The 19,578-nt window shown below is 42.1% G+C and overlaps 1 protein-coding gene across 1 annotated transcript in view; it reads left to right on the forward strand.

Annotated features, from left to right (window-relative positions):
- The window catches only part of MAGI2 (membrane associated guanylate kinase, WW and PDZ domain containing 2), a 340,007-nt gene extending 320,647 nt beyond the window's left edge, over positions 1-19,360 (forward strand). Inside the window, exon 18 of the mRNA XM_008577562.1 lies at positions 19,269-19,360. Within this exon, the coding sequence (XP_008575784.1) occupies positions 19,269-19,325 (57 nt within the window). The 3' untranslated portion in view covers positions 19,326-19,360. The remainder of the gene's footprint in view (positions 1-19,268) is intronic.
- The last annotated feature ends 218 nt before the right edge of the window (positions 19,361-19,578 follow it).

Below are 19,578 nucleotides of genomic sequence, written 5' to 3' on the forward strand. Positions count from 1 at the left end.
CTTAGAAGGCAAGTCTCAGGTGGCAGCTATGCGGTCGGGTCCCCTCCACTAGGGGTCAGACGGAAGAATTAGCAGCGTCTTGATTACTCATCCGCTGGGGTCCATAGACTTAAAGGCTGAGCCGGAATGAAAGAAATCTACTTCCCTGGAAGAACCCCCCCACACTTTTTCAAGCAATTTCTCCAGTTCATTTGTTTTGAGCACCTTTGAATTCCTCTGGCATAATCACCCTACCCTCTGTCAACACAAAACGATTGTTTAAACGACTCAATCAGATCACGCCATGGGCGACTATTTCCATTTATTATGATTTATTGCCTGTTTAGCACCAAAGTGCCAGGCACATTCAACAGAAGACGAAGCATCGAGAATGGTTTTTCTTTCTGCTCTGGAGGCCCACAGATAAAAACAACCTGCTCAGAGTAAAGGAAAGATTGTCCACGCTGAGGAGGATCAGTGACTGAGGACACCTTGGGAAGGAGGTTTCATTTTCCAGATGACGAAGAACAAGACTTTTTCATTGCAGATTGGTCCTCCTACTGACCTAGAGCACGGAGTAAATTAATTAAAGACAGAATACCTAGTTTTTTACCAGGCCAGGAAGAGATTTGTCAGAGATAGGCCAAAGTCACATAATCCCCTCGAAGGCAGGAATCTGGCATTATTAGTCTTTGGTCCCCAGCACTGGCCCCAACCTGGCACCTTTAGGTACTGAGTAAATGCTTATTTAATTGATTAATTCCAGTGTGAGAAATCAAACCGTTTATTTTTACCTCACTAATCACGTCTACAATTTAGGGAATAGAGATTTTTTAAAACTCAACCTTTCAGAGAAGAGCCCATATGTATCAGTTCACTTCTCCCCTGATGTTGCTGCCAGCAAAAGAGGGAGGGGGGCAGGTACTTTGCTGCAGTGTCTGAACCAGCTGAAAAATCTCAGGAATGTGTTAAGTGGATAAACAGGTTCCACATTGTTCTTTATAACAGCTAACTTACTAACTTTTCTTTTAAAATATTATAATGAGTGAGTATTAAACATCAATTAGAATCATTTGTAAAAGTGCTATCTATTAATGTGTCATTCAGATATCCTCTCTGCAGTCATAGCTGAGACATACTGTCCTGTACCAAATGAAATTCTGCCATGGCTTCACAGTGTCAGCTATGCCAGTAACACTGACTGAAGTATGCTTAGTTAAAACACCCACTAACTTGACTAAACCAACAGGTTCTCTTTAGCATTTAAAAACAAGAATTGGCCTGTGCAGCATAGAATTTTTCATTCTTCGTGGAACTATTATTGACTTCAGCACTCTGGTCAAAGCTATTCTTTCTTTCCTCATCTTCGCGTGAACTGCCCCCTACAGTTCATGAATTGATCTCACAGGCTAAACTGTGAATCTTTTAGAGCGCAGCTTCTCAGATGGGCACGTGAATCCCGAGGAGCTTGTTAAAATGCAGATTCTGATTCAGTGGGTCCTGCACGGGTCCGGGAGGCTGAGATTCTGCATTTACAGCAAGTTCCCAGATGATGTCGGTGCTCCTGGTCCAGGGATGGCACTTTGAGTAGCCAAGTTTTAAAAATTGACACAAATTTTTTTCCTACAAACTTTACATAGTATATAATATCCTTAAATTTTTTATTTAGCAATATGGTAATACAATAAAATATTAACTAATTTAGAGTTTTATAACATCAAGTGATGTCTCATATAGATACAGACATAGATACATATTCTGATATATATACATATATTTCAAATATGCCAGGTCTTTCCACCTTTCTCTAAATTATTAAGGTTGGCTGAGGTTCCACTTTGAGGAAATGGAAATGAGCGATCTCTGACTGATTCATTCATCTTCATCCAATTAATATTTATTGGACACTTGGTATGTGCCCAACACTATGTTAGGAGCTGAAACTGCAATAGTAAACAAAACAGATCACAGCCCCTTTCCAGGAGAATTTAATTCTAGTACAGGGAGACACATTTACAAAAAAAGAGTTAATGCACAAATTGTAGTAAATGTTGTGAAAGAAACAAAAAAAAAGAACTGAAATAGAAAATAACCACTTTGGACAAGATGGGAGGAGAGGCCTCTCTGAGGAGGTGACACTGAAGGCTCAGGATCTAATCTGGAAGAGTCTACTCATGTAAAGACACAGCGGCTGAATGTTTAGACTCCAGGTGTGCACAGAGCCCAGGAACTAGCTTCTACTTCTTCAGCAAATGGATTGAACAGAAGAAGGGGGGTATATTAATCCACCTCTGTTGCTTATCACAGAATACCGGAAACTGGGTAATTTATAAAGAAATGAAATTTATTTCTTACAGTATTAGAGGCTGGGAAGTCCACGGTCCAGGGAACATATCTGAGAGGGCCTTGTTCTTGGTGGGAATTATACACAGGGTCCCGTGTTGACCAGGGTATCACATGGGAAGAAATGGCAAGAAAAGGCAAGAAAAGTTAGTAAGTTAGCTTCTCATTTGCTCTCCTTATAAAGCCATCAGAACCACTCACATGAGAACTTATTACTCCATGAACGGATTGATCCATTCATGAGAGCACAGTCCTCAAGATCTAATCACCTCTTAAAGGCCACATCTTTCAAATATCATAATTGGATTTCCCATCCTCTTAACACTGCTACAATGGGGGTCAAGTTTCCAATATATGAAATTTGGCAGGTCACATCTGACCCATAGCAGGGTACCATGCTCCGTCTAGCAGGTCTACCAACATAATCACTCTCCACTCAGCTCCCAGTGACCTTTTCCCAAGCCATCCCTTAGCTGCCCTGCCCGTCATCAGCCCATTGTTGGGGTGCTGCACTGGCACTCTTGGCAGGGGTCTGACGCATTAGGGGTTTTCTATGAGTGCGTCAGAATCCGAGGCCCTGATAAACCATCATTCTCAAATATAATCAAATAGTTTCTGGTATTTCTTTCCAGTTCAATTTTACTTCTGAAGAACTGACTCCAATGAAAAAGTTTATCTTTTGCTAAAATTAAATTAAATCTGCTTGAAATCAGCCATTATATATGAGCCCTAAATGCTACAGAAATTGATACCAATTGGTTTGTTTTTAGGAAAGCCTGGGACTGTTTGCAGAGATACAAATTCATAGGCAGGCTATATCAGAACCCAGGCAAAACTCTCCTTTTTAAGGTCAGGCAAACTCTCTCCTTCCCCACTCCCCTCCACCTACGCATCCCAGATTATTTCTGTCCTTAGCCCAGTCTCCAGGCAGTGTAGTCCAGCTCTGGCTCCTGTCACTCTCTCCCACCTCACACCTCCCCCATTCCCACCCATACACCTCCTGTCCTGCTCCTCTCCCTTCCCCCACACACCTTGGGAACTATGATATGCACTCTGATGTGGGCTCAGATGGTTCCAAATACTGTAGTATTGTCTTTTTTCCTTTATTATAAAAGCAGGGGAGATGCAGGGAGCTATCACAACCCCATGGATAGGAAGTAAAGTTTTTCTGCATCGTCAGCTGTCTTATGGGGAAAGAGGTGCAATAACTAGGAACTGGCAACTGGGGCTAAGGACACAGCAGCACCCCCTGCCCCTAGGCCCTACAGTCAGAGAGAGGCCCGTGACCCCAGCTGGGCCAGGCTCAGGTTGTTGCAGCCCCTGCTTGCCTTTTACCTGGATGCCTCTGCTCCCCTCACAGGGAGATTATCCAGGTGGCAGATCTGCCAAGATCTGTAGCTGTTCATCCTTCTCTAGGGCTATTGCTCTGCTCATAGCATCTTCTGCAAGATATATGGGAAAGTGATAAACCTGTGCCTCTCCTTTTTGCTCTTTATGAGAACTTTAAATAAAAGTTACCTAAAAGCTAAAGGAAGTAAAAGGGGACAGTCCTTGGACAAGACACTTAACTTTCACGAACCTCAGTTTCCTCATGTGTATAATGAAGATAACAGTAGTATCCACCTCCTAGGTTTGTTGTGAAATTTAAATGACAGCATTTAGCATGAAGTGTATGTGCCCAGTGAATGTCAGCTGTGTTTTACTGTTATCATTATTATTTATGAGTGCCTACTAAATGCCAAAAACCGTGTTAGAGGCTCATTTAACTTATGAAATTTGCATGATTTTAACTTTCATAACAGATCTCTGAGGTAATAGTATTATCACTTATACTCAGAAAAGTTAGGTCATTTTCTCAAAGTCACACAGCTGGTTGGTAGTAACCCTAAGATCTAAATCTACACTGCCTGAACTCTAGATTTCAATCCTCTTTCCCATTTAATGAATACTGACATTACAGAGGCAGATGTTGAAATGGAATCCACTCAGTAGATGATCCATCTCAGGCTGCTATTGGCAAGAATTTGAATGACATAGCTTAAAAAATACACACACGCACGCACGCGCACAGTCACACAACGTACATTGACCAACGCCTTATAAAAAGTACTTTGAAATGTGAGTCTTTTAAATAATAACAACCACATTGAATTCTTACTGTTTTAAAGTAAAATTAAACTTATTCAACGCAGATTTACTGTTGCACAAGACTTTTAGGTAGGCACTACCAACAAGACAAAGAAGCTTTAGAACACAGCTTCTGTCTTCAAGGAATTTATGGTTTAGTTGTGAAAGAAAGAAGTGAAAAGGTGAATAAGCACATGAAGAAGCAAGAAATAGACTAAGGGTTTACCACAATAAAGTAAAAACAAAATAAATAAAAGCCGTGATTAGATGTCAAATAAGAGGGTGTGGTTTAGGAAGCAGGATACAAGTTAGGCTGAAGAGCAGAAGTGTGACAAGATGACCTCTTCAGATGATGCTGTAATAATCTAAACTTAAGATAATGAGGTCTGAGGTCAACCTTGGGATAGTGGGAATGAACCTGAGTGACATTCAGAAAGAAACACTGAGGGAACTTAATGACTCATTACATAGAGAGCATAAACATTTCCACACTGGATAGATCCAAACCTGCTTGTCCTCCAGTCAGTATTTCTGATCTCAATTACGTCCCCACCATCCATTGTCACACAAGCTGGAATCTGAGAGTTGCTCAAGACTCCTTTGCTCATCCCTACCTCCACACATCTCCTAAGTCCTGTTATTTCTCTCTCCCACATGCCTTTAAGAGCTGAACCCTCCTGCCCTGCCCCATCCCTTCCCATCTCTCACCTGCACAGTAGACCAGCCACGACCATGACTTCTTCCTTGGTCTTGTCTCCCCATCAGCACCCTGGACCCCATCCTCCACACCAGTGACCTAACACACCCTCTGATGACCAGGCTTTAGGCCCTCCAGTGACTCTCTAACTCCTGACAATGAATACCACAGTCCCTGGCATGTCCTATAGATGAAGCTTCTCCTGGCTTCAGCTTCTGTCTCTCCACACTTCACATCCTGCGTTTCTACCACAGAATCTATTTGGAGTCCCCTCAATATCATGCACATAGCACAGAACTCGAACACATGAATGAGTGAGTGACTGTATGAATGTAGGGAAGTCAGAATTGTGTGGCTGATTCTGAAAAAGAACGAAAAGCTTAGTTTTGGGTATATAAAAGTGCAAGATTTGTTTTTTCTCTTTTTTTTTTTTGTCTTTTTTCGTGTCCGGCAACGGATCGCAACCCTCGGTGTCGCGCCCACACCTCGCTCAGCCAGTGAGCGGGAACCGGTCTGTATGTGGGATCTGAACCCTCGGCAGGAGCACTGCCACACTCCCAAGCGGCGCACTGAAGCAGTGCGCCACCGGGCCGGCCCCAAATGTGACCTTATTTTGAAAATAAGCTTATTTCAGATGTAATTAGTAAAGTTAAAATGACTGGAGTAGGGTGGGCTCCTAAGCCAATGTGACTAGTATCCTCATAAGTGATGATGTGAAGAGACACAGTGAAAACGCCACATGAATGGAAGCAGAAATTGGAGTGTTGCATCTGCAGGCCAAGGAATGCCATGGTTTGTCAGCCATCACCAGAGTCTAGGAGAAGCAGGCAAGAGCTGGACATGATTCAAAGTAAAAGAGAAGGAATAACTTAGAAAAAAGGCCAACTATTGAAGAAATAATGGATGATTTTGCTGCTAATAATAAAATTATAATCAATCTAGTCTTCATTTAAGACCATTTCTCAGGGAGGCATCCCTGAACCCTAAATGAGGTTAGCTCTATCCTAAATGTTTCTGTAGCTCCATTTACATTTTTTTTAATTTTCTTTTTATGATACATCACATTTGAGATCACTTGTTCTATGTCCACCTCCTATAATAAGCTCCATAAGAACAAGGATGTCATTTTATTCATGCGGAATTCCCAGCATTTAACACAGTTCCTGGTACAGAGTAGATGTTCAATATTAACTAACTACAAGATTAATAGTATGTCTCCACCCTAAGAGTAATTATGCTTCTGCTTGCCAATACCAATAAGGTAAAAAGAAATGTAACTTGTTGATTAAAGAATCTAAAACAATGTGATACTCCGATTAAAGCAATACACAAGGTTTTGATAATAAGTTTTAATTCAGTGTAATTTATTTGTCAATATTAGTGAATTGTCTGTCTGTTTAGATAAAGAGGAGGGATTACCCTGATCACTCTCTTGCTTAAGGACCTTTTTGGCTCCCCATTGTCTGTAGGTGAGGGTCTCACTCCTCAGGTGGCAGACGGGGTCCTCTCATCATTCCCACTACAGCCCATCAAGCTCTGCACTTGCTGATCCCACATTCTGGGATACTCTTCCCTACTCTCCGCATCTAGTAAATTCTTATTCTCTCTTCCAACTCAACTAAAACCTTCCCTGCGTTCCACATACATAACAATCGACTGTCTCCCTGCCTACCCCACAGCACTCTGTACGTACCTCTGGAAGTCTAGAAATCTGAGATAGTACGCTGAGTTCTTTGAAGGCACTAATTGTATCTTGTTCATCTTTACCTCTCCAGTGCCTTGCACAAATCAGTTCATTTTCTAGTGAATAAATATAAAAGAAAACCCTAGTCCTCCTTGAATGCTCTTTCCTCACACCTCAAATCCAGTCCACCAGCAGGTCCAATCTAGTCTGTCTTCAAAAAGATATCCTGAATCTGAGCCCTTGTCACCGCCTCCATCACTACCACCCAAGTCCAAGCCACCATCATTTCTTGCCTGAGCTGCCACAATCTCCTCTGACTGGTTTTCTTGAGTCCATCTTTAATCCATTCTACACACAGCAGCCATGTTGGCCTTTTAAAATATCATTCCTACAGACCGGCTCCCGCTCACTGGCTGAGCGAGGCGCGGGAGCAACACCGAGGCTTGCGATCCCGTTGCCGGTCCCCGGTCCGGTACGGGGGCAACACTGAGGGTTGCGATCCGTTGCCGGACACAGACAAAAGACAAAAAAAAAGTAATAATAAAATAAAATAACAATAAAAATAAAATAAAATATCATTCCTACAGACCGGCTCCCGCTCACTGGCTGAGCGAGGCGCGGGAGCAACACCGAGGCTTGCGATCCCGTTGCCGGTCCCCGGTCCGGTACGGGGGCAACACTGAGGGTTGCGATCCGTTGCCGGACACAGACAAAAGACAAAAAAAAATAATAATAAAATAAAATAAAAATAAAAATAAAATAAAATAAAATATCATTCCTCTGCTAGAAGCCATCCAATGTCTTTTATCACACTTGTAATAAAATCCAAACTCCTTACTGGAGTCCTATATGATCTCACGCTTCCCCTGTCCTATGTCCTAGTCCTTCCTGTCATTGCATGGACATGCCAGGCCCTCTCTCATCAGGATCTTTGCCCTTGTTCCATCTGCCTAGAGTGATCTTAGCCCAGGTGTCCACATGTCTTGCTCCCCCTCTGCGTTCAAGTCCCTTCTTCATGTCACCTTCCCTGACCACCCTGACTAAAGCAGCACTGCACGTCACCTTCCATCTCCTCAGTGTACCTTACCTCTCTTCATTGCACTGATCTGCATCAGACTTTCTTTGATTACCTATTTGTGTCTTAGTTTTCTGTCTCTTCCACCATGACAGTAAGGTCCATGAAGACAGGAATTTTGCTTTCTTAACAGTTGTATTTTCAGTGCATAGGCCTATATAATACACAAAGTAGATACTCAATACACGTTTGTTGAATGAAAAAAAAGGATAAATAGAGCTGCTGGGTACTGTGTGTCCCAACAGGGAGAGATGAGTGAGAAGAAAGAGTCTTGAGAGGTAAAGATGGGTACAGAAAAAAAAAATCATCTAAGGGCAGCCTTGCTGAAATATAATAAGAACAAAACTGGACAGCTCCAGACACAAGGGCTCTGCTTCCACTAATTCATTGTCTTTTAAAACAACCAGAATTGTTTAAAAAAAAAGAAAAGGTGGGAGGGCATGCTGATGGGGATATGGCTGCACACCACTTGTGGGGCCTTAGTCTAGAAATCTAGAGGGGAAATAATCTTATGCCTGAGTCCTGCCCATAAGTGGTTTACAGAGGAGATGAAGGGATCGTGAGGAAGGTCTGGTCTGGGTATCCCAGAGGTATGTATTAACTGGAGTCCAAGAGTGTCCTCTGAATAACTCATTTCCACTTCTATCTTTGACGAGATGTGGCTGTTAACAGTTTCCATCACTTCTCTCATGAAATAGATACCTTGTGATTGATTATTCTCATCCCTTATTTCAGCTCCTGCCACTTCAGACAGGGCTGTATTTCTGTGATGAAGAACATGATTCTAGAAAAGCTTTGAGATTAAAGGTGACTTCTAAAGATTAGAATAAAACCTTTTTAATTCAGACTCTTCTAACACTGTGAATTCAGAATTCATTATCAGTTGCATTGGGCTGAGGCTTCTCTTGGTCCAATGGTGAGGGAAGCAAATTAGTGGTGGAAACATTATTTGAAGAAGATGTAACCAATTTAAAAAGACTTCTTCTCACCCAGGCTTATAGACATTTTATCAACACTACTAATTTTTTTCCATTTTTTAAATTGAGGTATAATTTACACACAGTGAAATTCACCCTTTCTAGAGTACAATTATATGAATTTTGGGGGAAAAAACACATACAGTTATATCATGACTACCATAATGAAGATATAGGACAGATATATAGGCTCCTCAAATTCTCTCATTCTCCATTGTAGTCCAGCCTCTTCCCACACACAGCCCCTGTGAACCACTAGTCAGTTTTCTATCTTTGTAGTTTTGTCTATCTGATAATGTCATATAAATGGAATCATACAGAATGTAACCTTTGAATCTGGTTTCTTCTGCTGAGCATAATGCATATGAGATTCACTCATGTTGCTGAGTGTGTAAGTTATTCGTCCCATTTCAGAGCCAAGTACTATTCCATCGTACCACCGTGTGCTTATCCGTTCACTAGTTGATGGACATTTGGGTGGTTTCCAGTATTTGGTGATTATGAACAAAGTCATCGTAAAAATTCACATAAGTTTTATTTCACCCAGGTAGATACCTTGGAGTGGGATTGGTGGGTTGGATGGTAACTAAATGTCTAAATTTTTAAGAAACTGTCAAACTGTTTTCTAAGTGGCTTTTCCACCTTTCATTCCCAACAACAACGTGTGAGAGTTCTAGTTGTTCTGCATTCTTGCCGGTTATTTTCGGTCGTGGTGTTGTATAATTTCAGCCATAGTAGTAGATGTGTAGTGGTATCTCATTGTGATTTTAATTTTCATTTTCCTGCTAAGGATGTAGAGCATCTTTTTATGTGTTTACTTTCCATCTGTCTGATCATCTTGGTAGGGTGTCAGTTCATAACCTTGCCCATCTTTAAAATGGGATTCAAACTATTAATTTAATAGCTAACATGTGGATAAACATTCATATATGTAATTTCATTTGATCTTCACAACTCTGAGAGAGAAGTAGAGCAGGCATTATTTCACTTTCCAGATGAGAAATTGAGACTGAAAAGAGGGATATGACTTGCCCAAGTTCACAGCAAGTGGCAGGACTAGAGGTAGAAGCCGGGCTTCCCAATTGACAATCTTTCTACCCCAAGTTGCCGACTTACTCTTCCTGAAAACAAGTAAGGCAAAGCTCCACTCAGCAGGACTATGAACTGCCAGCTGAGGCTCCAGGTGACTGAGTGCCCCAGCAAAACTAGGAAAAGGTAAAGCCTGTCCTTCCCTGCTGTGTGACAGATGGTTCCAAGCCAAAACTCTAGTAAAACTTTCCTGTGCTTTATTCTCTTCTCTTGAGTCCAACTCCCAGCTTCTCCTCCTTAGAAAACAATCTATTAAGCAAATCTTCTCTGACTTCCTCCTCTTCTTACCACCTGACTAGAGATTTTTGCATTTTAATGGGGGCTTTGAGAGACACCACTTCTTCATGCAGTGGTTTTCAAACCTTTCTGCTAAAGCCTCAAGCGTCCCAAGAAATGGCCCACAGGGCCACTGTAGGTAAGAGTGGGGGAGGGTGGCAGGAGGATTTGGATCCACCCTGTCTAACCAAAACAGTTTCATTTTTATCTGTTTTACATATTAGGCTTTCAATTAAGATTTTATTTGAAAAGGAGGATGTGTTGCTTTCCAAAAAACTTTGAAAACCACTGCCTCAAAGCCTCTCTTTAAATATTTGAAGGTAAGAAGGCCTCCAACCACCACTGAAATACTTAATACATGCTTGAAATAAATGAACTAGCATATTTCTCATATATCCTAGAGTACAGGTATTTTACTAATTGATAGTGATCTCTGGGCATCCCCACATCCCCAGACCAATCTGGATTAGAGCTGAGTTTCCTAAACTGTGCTCCATGACACACTTCTGATGAGTTATACCCAGATATCAACTCCCCTCAGCCCTGGGCGTTCAGGAAGGGCTTGATCTCTTCACATCTTGACCATTTTCATTTTTCTCCAGTGCACTAAGTACTATCCTTTTCTATGTGTGTCCTGTTGTGGAAAGAGTTGGAAAGCACTGAAATGGAGGAGTGGTTTGGGCTGGGACTCCGGGGTTATGTAGTCAGTAGTCCTGATTCTCACTTACTAGCTGAGTGGTTCTGGTAAATTGTTTAATTTATGTAAACTTTCATTTCCTAATCTGTGAAATGGGAATAATAGTACCATAGTTCTTAGAACTATTGTGAGAATTAAGCACATGAAAGAAAGTGAGCTGAGATGCCAGGTACTGTTCAAGCTTTATTAAAGAAAGAAATCTGCCAGGCTGTACTCAAAAGGAAGGACAGCCCGGGGCTGCCCTAAAAATGGTGGACAGCCCCAACAATGGGTTTGCGAGAGTTTATATCAGCTTTGGGGCGTGAAATGTACTGAGGGAGGGGCCATTAGGTTGATGTAACTGGGTGGAGAACTGTGACGATGCCCAAACTGGAAAGTTTTTTCTAAGTCAGGAGGCTTCTTGTAAAGGGAAGAGGGGAGGGGCTTAGTGCTGGAGTGGAAGATGAGGCCAGCAGTTATTTCATGATAGTGCTTATTGTGTGCCCAATGGCACCAGCCACGTCCAAAATCCATCAACACACACAGCACAGTTCCTAGTACATATAAAGCTCCATTATTAGCAGCCCCACCTAGACCTGAGATTTGCCATAGAGGTAGCTAAAATTCACCACAGATTTATTGCTGCACCTTTGATTATACTTTGAAAATGACTGTAAATGTGAAGCTTCAGTAAGCAAATATGGTCACCATTTTACACGTTATTAATGTTTATAACACCCAGTTTACATCTCTCTGGTAATAAAGATGAAACAAATACATGTTTGAAGGCCATTAACAATGGCTCCAGACTGGAAACAATGCTTCAGAAAGAGCAGGAGCAAAGTAAAATAATTTCTTTCAAAAATTTTTAAATGCACATTTTTTGGTTTATACTTTGTTGCAAAAAGCAATCACCTTAGTGATGGTTGAACAGATCCAAATGAACCATTGTAGTTTGAACGCAATCCTTAAAAGGTTTTTTTTTGAACACCAAAATGACTGCACATTACTGTACTTTGATCTACCCTAATCATTTTGATATTTTCCCATAATAGTCTAAATTAGAAGAAAATAGATTTCAACACAACCACATCAGTATTCTCTAACCCCAGCCAACTATAAGTTGTAACAGAAAAGGTTTTTATAAGAAGTAACACTTACCAAATCCATGGATATTTTACAGAATAATTTTGTCATTGGAGCAGTAAAAGAATTTATGTCTCAAACTGATTCAGTGTTTCCAATATCTAATGTGAGTATTTTCAGTTCAGTCCAGGTTCAAGGAGGGGCTCTGTGAGGGATATTTTTTAAATATGTAGTATTATCCCTGCCCTTAAGAAATCTGATATTATTGTTCTCTGATTCCAGCTCACATTTCCAGCATTTTCACAAATCAATGCTCTAACCATAGTGATTGTATCCGAGGTTCAAACACAAATAGCACTTCAGAGTCTCCAGTACAAATAACGACGGATTGGCTTCTGCCAATCGCTTTAGATGGAAGTTTCTGTTACATTGCCCCAGGAGAAGAGATGAGCCCACATTTCTCAATCAGAATAGCAGATAGTAAAGTGATGGTGTTTCAGGTGAGCTTGTAGAACATCACCCAATTCAGAAAGCCATTCAATGACCCTGCTCCGTTACCTGCCAGCTGTGTGGCCTTGAACAAGTTATCTGTGTCTCAGTTTCCTCTTCTGTAAAATGTATCAGTTTACATGTATTAACATGAGTTAATACATTTCAAGGCCTTAGAAGAGTTCCTGGTACCTATTAACAACCTCAGTCAGTGTTAGCTATTGCCATTATTAGTAGTACTGATGGGAGTAATACTATTAATATCTTCCTAAACACCCTAATCCAAAAGGCAGTCATTAGGCCCTGGGTTCTAGCCCTGTACTGAGAGGAGGAAAGCTACGTAGGAACCCATGTGCAGGGTTTAGGGGGACCACCCAGCACAAAACTGGAAGTCCTAAAGCCATTGGTTAGGTATGGGGTAGATGACAGGCTCTCTTCCCTCTGCCACAACCTCTGGTTCCTTTCTAATGGTTTCTCCCTTAGTCTTCAGCACAGGATAAAATGAACTCTTCCTTGATTTGGGTTATGCTTTCCCCTTCTGTACAAATTTTTGCTGGAGATAAGGGCCACCTGAGAAAACCAATAATGCAGATATTTATTTTACTGCAACAAGCAGTTTATTCCTAGAAGGTCAGCTCTCTGGTTACTGTCACTTGGGTTATATTGCACAAAATAAACAAGCTGTTGAAACACTGTTCCTGTAGATGAAGTTTTTTATCTCTAGCAAGTGAAAAGTGTGCATTTTATTTTTCAATATCACAGGGCTAAGATAATTTAAGAGACCTTACATCTTTTAACTCAAAAATAATGGTGTGTGTATGTATACTAATAATGTGCACTTATGTATTAACCAGTCTATTTTCCAGGAGAGGTCCAAAATGGCTAGGAGTGACAGTAGGGGTGTCAGATATATAGGTTCATCTGAACATTCCCTGGCACATTGGTTAATGACTCCCCAGAGATGAAGCTCCTTTAAGCAAAGCCATTACATTATTTCAGCTGATAAGATTAACAGGAGAAGTAACATCTGTAAAAATGGAGAACCTATTTGCCCTTGGAACCAGAGCTTCTCTTTAACCCTCTCCATCTCAAGTGGCCACCATCAAGCTGAGAATTCTTCCCAATGCGCTTTCTGTCGCTGGCTTCCTCCTTCTGCGCTCTTCCCACCAAACTCGGTCATTTCCCCTCCCACTTCAAATATACATCACCATGACACCACCACCCTCCCTCTCAAAACTGATCAAAGTCACAGACACAAACCTGTTTTTGACAGATTATACTTTAAATGAAAATCATTTGCCGTGAAGTGTTTCATCAAGTAAGCATTTGGTTTCGAGTCTTCAATTTCTATTTGTGAAATAGATTTATTTGTTCATTAAATATGCATCAAGCTTGTATTTTTGTGTGTCAAGTACTATGCTAGCTATTAAGTACATTATGATAAACAAGACCAATGTGGTCATTGTCCTCATGAAGCTTATGGCTAGTATTTGAGACCGATGTTAATCAAATAAGTAAGCAAATATATAATTACAAATGATAACTACTATAAGGAAATAAAAACAGGATGCTCCTGAGGAAGGTAGAGGATCACTGTAGATTGGAGTTCTCTGGGGTTACATTTAAGAGTCCTAAAGGATGAAAACAAGTTTGCCATGTAAAAACAGGAGGAGAGCCTTCCTGAGCAGAGTCAACAATGATGTTCCAGAATACAAAATGAGCTTGGCTTGTTTGAGGAACTGGATGGAGACCAGTGTGGGTGGAGAATAGGGGGAGAAGGGAAATGAAGCTTGAGAGGTTGGCAGGGGCCAGATGGTGCAGGCTTTTGTAGACTATGTTAATAACTTCGGATTTTAATCTATGAGCAATGGGAGTCCACTAAAAGTTTTAAGCAAGGGCATGATCTAATTAATGTCTCAAAGAGATTATTGCAGATGCTTTATAGAGAATCATTGGAGGTGGGCCAGAGTAGAAGGAAAGAAAAGAGTGGGTTATTGTACTAGCCCATGTAAGAAATGATAGCTCAGCAGGCTGATCCCTTGGATATGGTAACTAGGGTAGTTGTCCTGGGGAGGGTGTGTGGTTCATAGTACACTGCACTTAACTTCTCTTTTCTGAGCAGCTCTGAAATTTATGTTTGAAATTTCTGTCTTCAACAGTATCCCCAAGGGCTTGTGAAAGATGCGCACACTGTGGCCTTCTCTTAACTGTGATTGTCTTGAGCAGTCCACGCAGGTTGCCTCCTTCCAGGGACTGCCCTGTATGGTGAATTACAGTAGCAAAAGTGAAGGTGAAGATAAGTTGACAGAGTCCACATATATTTGAAGAGAAGACTACTAAGACTTGCAGGGACGTTGTATTTGGGAGGCAAGGGAGAGAAGTGAATCAAGGATGACTCCAAGTGATGATTGTGGCACTCACCAAGATGGGGAGATAAGGGAGAGAGTGCAGAATAGGCTTGGGCAGAATAAAAGAAAAGATTTCTATTTTGGACTTGTTAGATTGAAGATGCCAATGAACTATCCAAGTAGAGATATCAAGAAGGCTGAGCGGGTAGCACAGAACTCAGCAGAAACATTTGGGAGTATTGTTGTATAGAAGCTACATGAATAGACAGACGAGAACACCAAGGAGAGACTATGGAGAAAGAAAATTACCTAAGACCAAGCCCTAAGGAGGTCAGTTGAAAAAAGAGCAACCTGCAAAGTAAATTGAGAAGGAACTGCCATGAAGGCAGGATACATGGCAAGAGAATGGAAGTAGTCAGCTGGGTGAAAATGTGGTGAGATAAAGTACTGAGATGAATCCAGAGAGGTATCGTCTGGATTTGACAACAGAAAGATCACTGGTGACCTTGATAAGAGCGGTTTCACTGGGATGGGGGTGGGAGACGGCAGGCTGAGGAAGCCAGTTTGGAATGAAAGGCTTTTTCCTTTCTGGTTTCAGCCACTGGGCCTGGAGACATTGTTGGGATAAAAGCGCTGCAGAAATCCCAGCAGGCCGGACATGGCTGATTTTGTCTTTCTGGGATGTGTCACTCTGTTATTTCTAATTTTAGTTAGAACATCTCAGACAGGAAGGATGCTGTGGAGAACGTCTTCCTCGGCAACCACTTCATAAATGAACATGATCACACAGGGTAGCCCAGGCCCAGGTTCAAGAAAGAAGGAAGGAAGGAAGAAAGGGAAGGAAGGAAGGAGAGAGCGAGGTTGGGAATAGGGAGAAAGAAAAGAAGACAGGGAAGGAAATACATGGTCTAAAGAAACCAGAACTAAATTTGATTAATTCTTCTGGCTATTGGGTGTCAATACTTCATGAAAACTAGAATTTGAAATGTTAGAGAAGGGCTCTTCCTGTCCCCCACAATTTGTGTCACCTTGATGAGGCAGGTGATAAAGGGCCGCCTGCTGAAGATGAAGGACCGTTGGTGCTTTACAGAGTTTTGCAGGCTCATGCCTGTGCGATACCACATGTGTGGTGTTGAACTGCAGAGCTCCTGGGCAGAAAAGCACAAAACATTAAACCTCACATATAAATGTCCTTCCTTTAAACAATTTTCCCTTATGATCTAGTTAATTTTAATTTCTGATTAATATTCTTAATCAGCGGTAGCTTGGAACATTTTGACTTTTAGTTTCTCCCACTGCTGAGTATTTTTTTTTTTCCTTTTTGTCTTTTTTCGTGACTGGTAACGGGATTGCAACCCTTGGTGTCGCGCCCGTACCGAGACCGGCAACAGGATCGCAACCCGCAACGGGATCGCAACCCTCGGTGTCGCACCCGCACTGCGCTCAACCAGTGAGCGGACCGGTCTCTATATGGGATCCTAACCCTCGGCGGGAGCATCGCCATGCTCCCAAGCACTGTACTCTACCGAGTGCGCCACCGGGCCGGCCCTACTGCTGAGTATTTAATGATCTATAAACAAACTCTTGATAAATCTTTTTATAATAAGAGGAATCCCTTAGTATTTGTGGATAATCTTACCTATTAGTTTATTATATGGAGAATCAATGGAGTTGGGCAAGAGTAGAAGGAAAGAGATGAGTGTCTCCCTGCATCTCAGAAGTAATTTCAGGCCAGCTATGGATGGACATTTATATGTGCAGTTTAATATTTTCCATTTTTCTGCACAGGAATTCAGCAGTTCAGTGTCAGACATGTGGTAAGTCAGATGTTCAGAAATAAATGCTAAGTATTCTGTTCATTATACTGGGATCCAGTGCCTGTTGGTCAGCAGTGGCCACTGAGCATGTCCATTTCACATGCTTTGATCCTATTTGCAAGGTGACTTTTTGGGATAATTATCTCAGTAAGTAAAAAGAGTAAAGAAACCCAAAATTTTACTCCTGGCTGACCCATTTTGTAATCTTGGTCAAATTATTTAACCTTTCTCTATTTCAATTCTCCCTTCAGGAAATGGTGTGAATAATATTAACCTTCTCCCTGTATCTCAGAAGTAATTTGAGGCTAGCTAATTGACTATACCATATGTGGTGTAATGGTGGGGAAAAGAGCTATTAAAATGTGAAATATCATTACCATGGTCCACATCAGAGATTACCACTGCACAAGCTACCTTCTAGGTCTTTTGAAGACCACTTTTAACTCTTGTAGGCAATATCATCATATTGGTGAAGCTGCCACCATCTATCATTCGTTTGTTTTTAAACTCTCAGCCAAAAGTAGCACATATTCCAATTTTCATTCAATACATTTGCATTGCAGATTTCAGAGTATTCTTTGAGGAAACCAAGGATACCTAGGCATAGCAAAACCACACCTGGCAGTCATAGCATGTGGGAATGACTGACTGATTGCACCTTTTCAAAACATCACCTGCAAATGTGCTACTTAATGCAGCAACTTCCACAGGAGCCCAGTCCATAAGTAGGCAGCCACTGGGGTACAGAAGAAAAGTATTTCTCAACTATGTGCAAATAATGGTCATAAACCTCCCGTTGCAAGGTGCTTTTCCCGTAGAAAGTGCATGTCTCACATCTGTGAGGTTGGATGTTTGACCCCTATCTTATAAAGGAAGAAACAAGCTCAGAGAGATCTAGTGGTTGGGCCAAAATCACATTGCTGGGAAACAAACGCCAGAGGCAGGGTTATATTCCAGATCTTCTGATGCTTTTCTAGGACTTTTTACTCACCATGTGAAAATAATAATGGACACCAATCTATGGAATGAAGAAAGGTAACACTGTGCCCGAAATACTCCATTCAAATTTCACATCAAAGGAGAAACTTTTGTATAACTGATTTGATATTCTAAAGGTGGCCAGAATTATTGGAAAAATCGAGCCCACTGCCCTCTTCCTCCTCTTACCTCTTTATGAATCAGTATCAAAGGTACCATATAAGAATCCTCAACTCTAACACAAAGTTGACCCTTGACATTCATAAACTGAATATGGGCAAGGATCCCTGATATTTCTGGCACGTGTTACAAAGGCAGAGAGTTGAATCATTTGCACTGAGGCTGGTGTGTGGGGCCGAATCTCTTAGCTAGTGAGCAAGGCTCATTGCCTCCCAGAATTCAAGCATCAATGTGGCTTGTTTCCCACTCATGACCATATACCAATTCCATGGAGAAAAATTATACTCTAGAGTGATATCACGAAATTTGAGCATTTCCAAAGGTCATGGGACATATTCCTTACAAATAGCAAGGGTTCACTCTGTTGGATTTCTCTGCTTTAATTTCACCTTAGTGGCCAGAACTCAAGGGTGATGTTATTGCTCATAATAGTAACTAACCCATCTCAGATTCCTAACACATCTGTCCTCTTTCTACTTAGCCTCTGACCAGCCGTTGCTTTAAAAAAAAAAAAAAAAAGTCATCTCTTATTTATTTATTTATTTATTTATTTATTTATTTTGTCATTTTTCCGTGTCCGGCAACGTATCGCAACCCTCAGTGTTGCCCCCGTACCGGACCGGGGACCAGCAACGGGATCGCAGCCCTCGGTGTTGCTCCCCCCCCTCGCTCAGCCAGTGAGCGGGAACCGGTCTGTATGTGGGATCCGAACCCTCGGGCGGGAGCACCGGCGCGCTTCCCAAGCGGAGCACTGTAGCAGTGTGCCACCGGGCTGGCCCCCATCTCTCATTTTTATCATTCTATTTTATATGTGTTTTGATGTTGTAAACTGTCTTAAATCCTTTTTGGAAGCAGAGTTTAAATCCTAAATAAATGTTGAAACTAGGCTTTCTAGATAGAATTATTTATCTTAGTCCCGGGGCCTCCCGCAACTTTAGAAGTACTAAAAAGAATGAAGGACAACGATTTTTGAAAGGCAAGACAATGACAGTTTTTAGATGAATTTATCCAAATTCTGAAACTATCTTACAGTAGCCAAGAATTATGCTCTGAGTGACACCTAATGGTTGAGAAAGTCTCTCCCAACTTCTCAGAGAGGACTCAGACCGATGTTTCTCACAGCTCGGCTCTAGGGTTATCTTCTTCAGAATCCTCTGGGTGCCTGTTAAAAATGCAGATTAATTCCCGAACTTCATGCTGATGGAATCTCCCATTCGGTCACCGGGAAATCTGTATTTTTCACCATCACCCAGGTGATTCCCGATGTATACTCGAGTTCGAGAACCATCGATACAGGTGCTGCCAAGTCTGACGTCCACCCAGCACTGTCGAACCTAATACAGACACTCCAGGAAGTTAGAAGGCGCCCAGGCGAAGGGCCTAGGCCGGGGCTTGGCGTGGGCCTCCTGGTCTACCGGTGGGGGTGGGGTGTGCTTGCCGTCCACAGACGAACCCAGCGCCTGGAGCTCTCCCGCTGCCGCCGCCCCAGGTCTGCCGGAAGTAGGCGTCTCGCTCGAGGACGTCCTCTCTCCATTCTCTCCATCACATCCAGCCCCACCCTCCGACCCTTCCCACCAGATAAGCCCAGACCCGACTTGGGATATCAAAAGGGAACACGACGTTAGGAAACCAAAGGAGCTTTCGGCCGGCGGCCAGAAGAAGCAGCGCCTCGGGGAGCAGAGGGAGCGCTCGGCGAGTCCGCAGAGGGCCGCGCGGCCGAGGCTCGAGGAGGCGCCCGGCGGCCAGGGGCGGCCCGA

Source organism: Galeopterus variegatus, unplaced genomic scaffold, assembly GCF_000696425.1.
Source record: "Galeopterus variegatus unplaced genomic scaffold, G_variegatus-3.0.2 Scaffold67, whole genome shotgun sequence".
Taxonomy (NCBI): domain Eukaryota; kingdom Metazoa; phylum Chordata; class Mammalia; order Dermoptera; family Cynocephalidae; genus Galeopterus; species Galeopterus variegatus.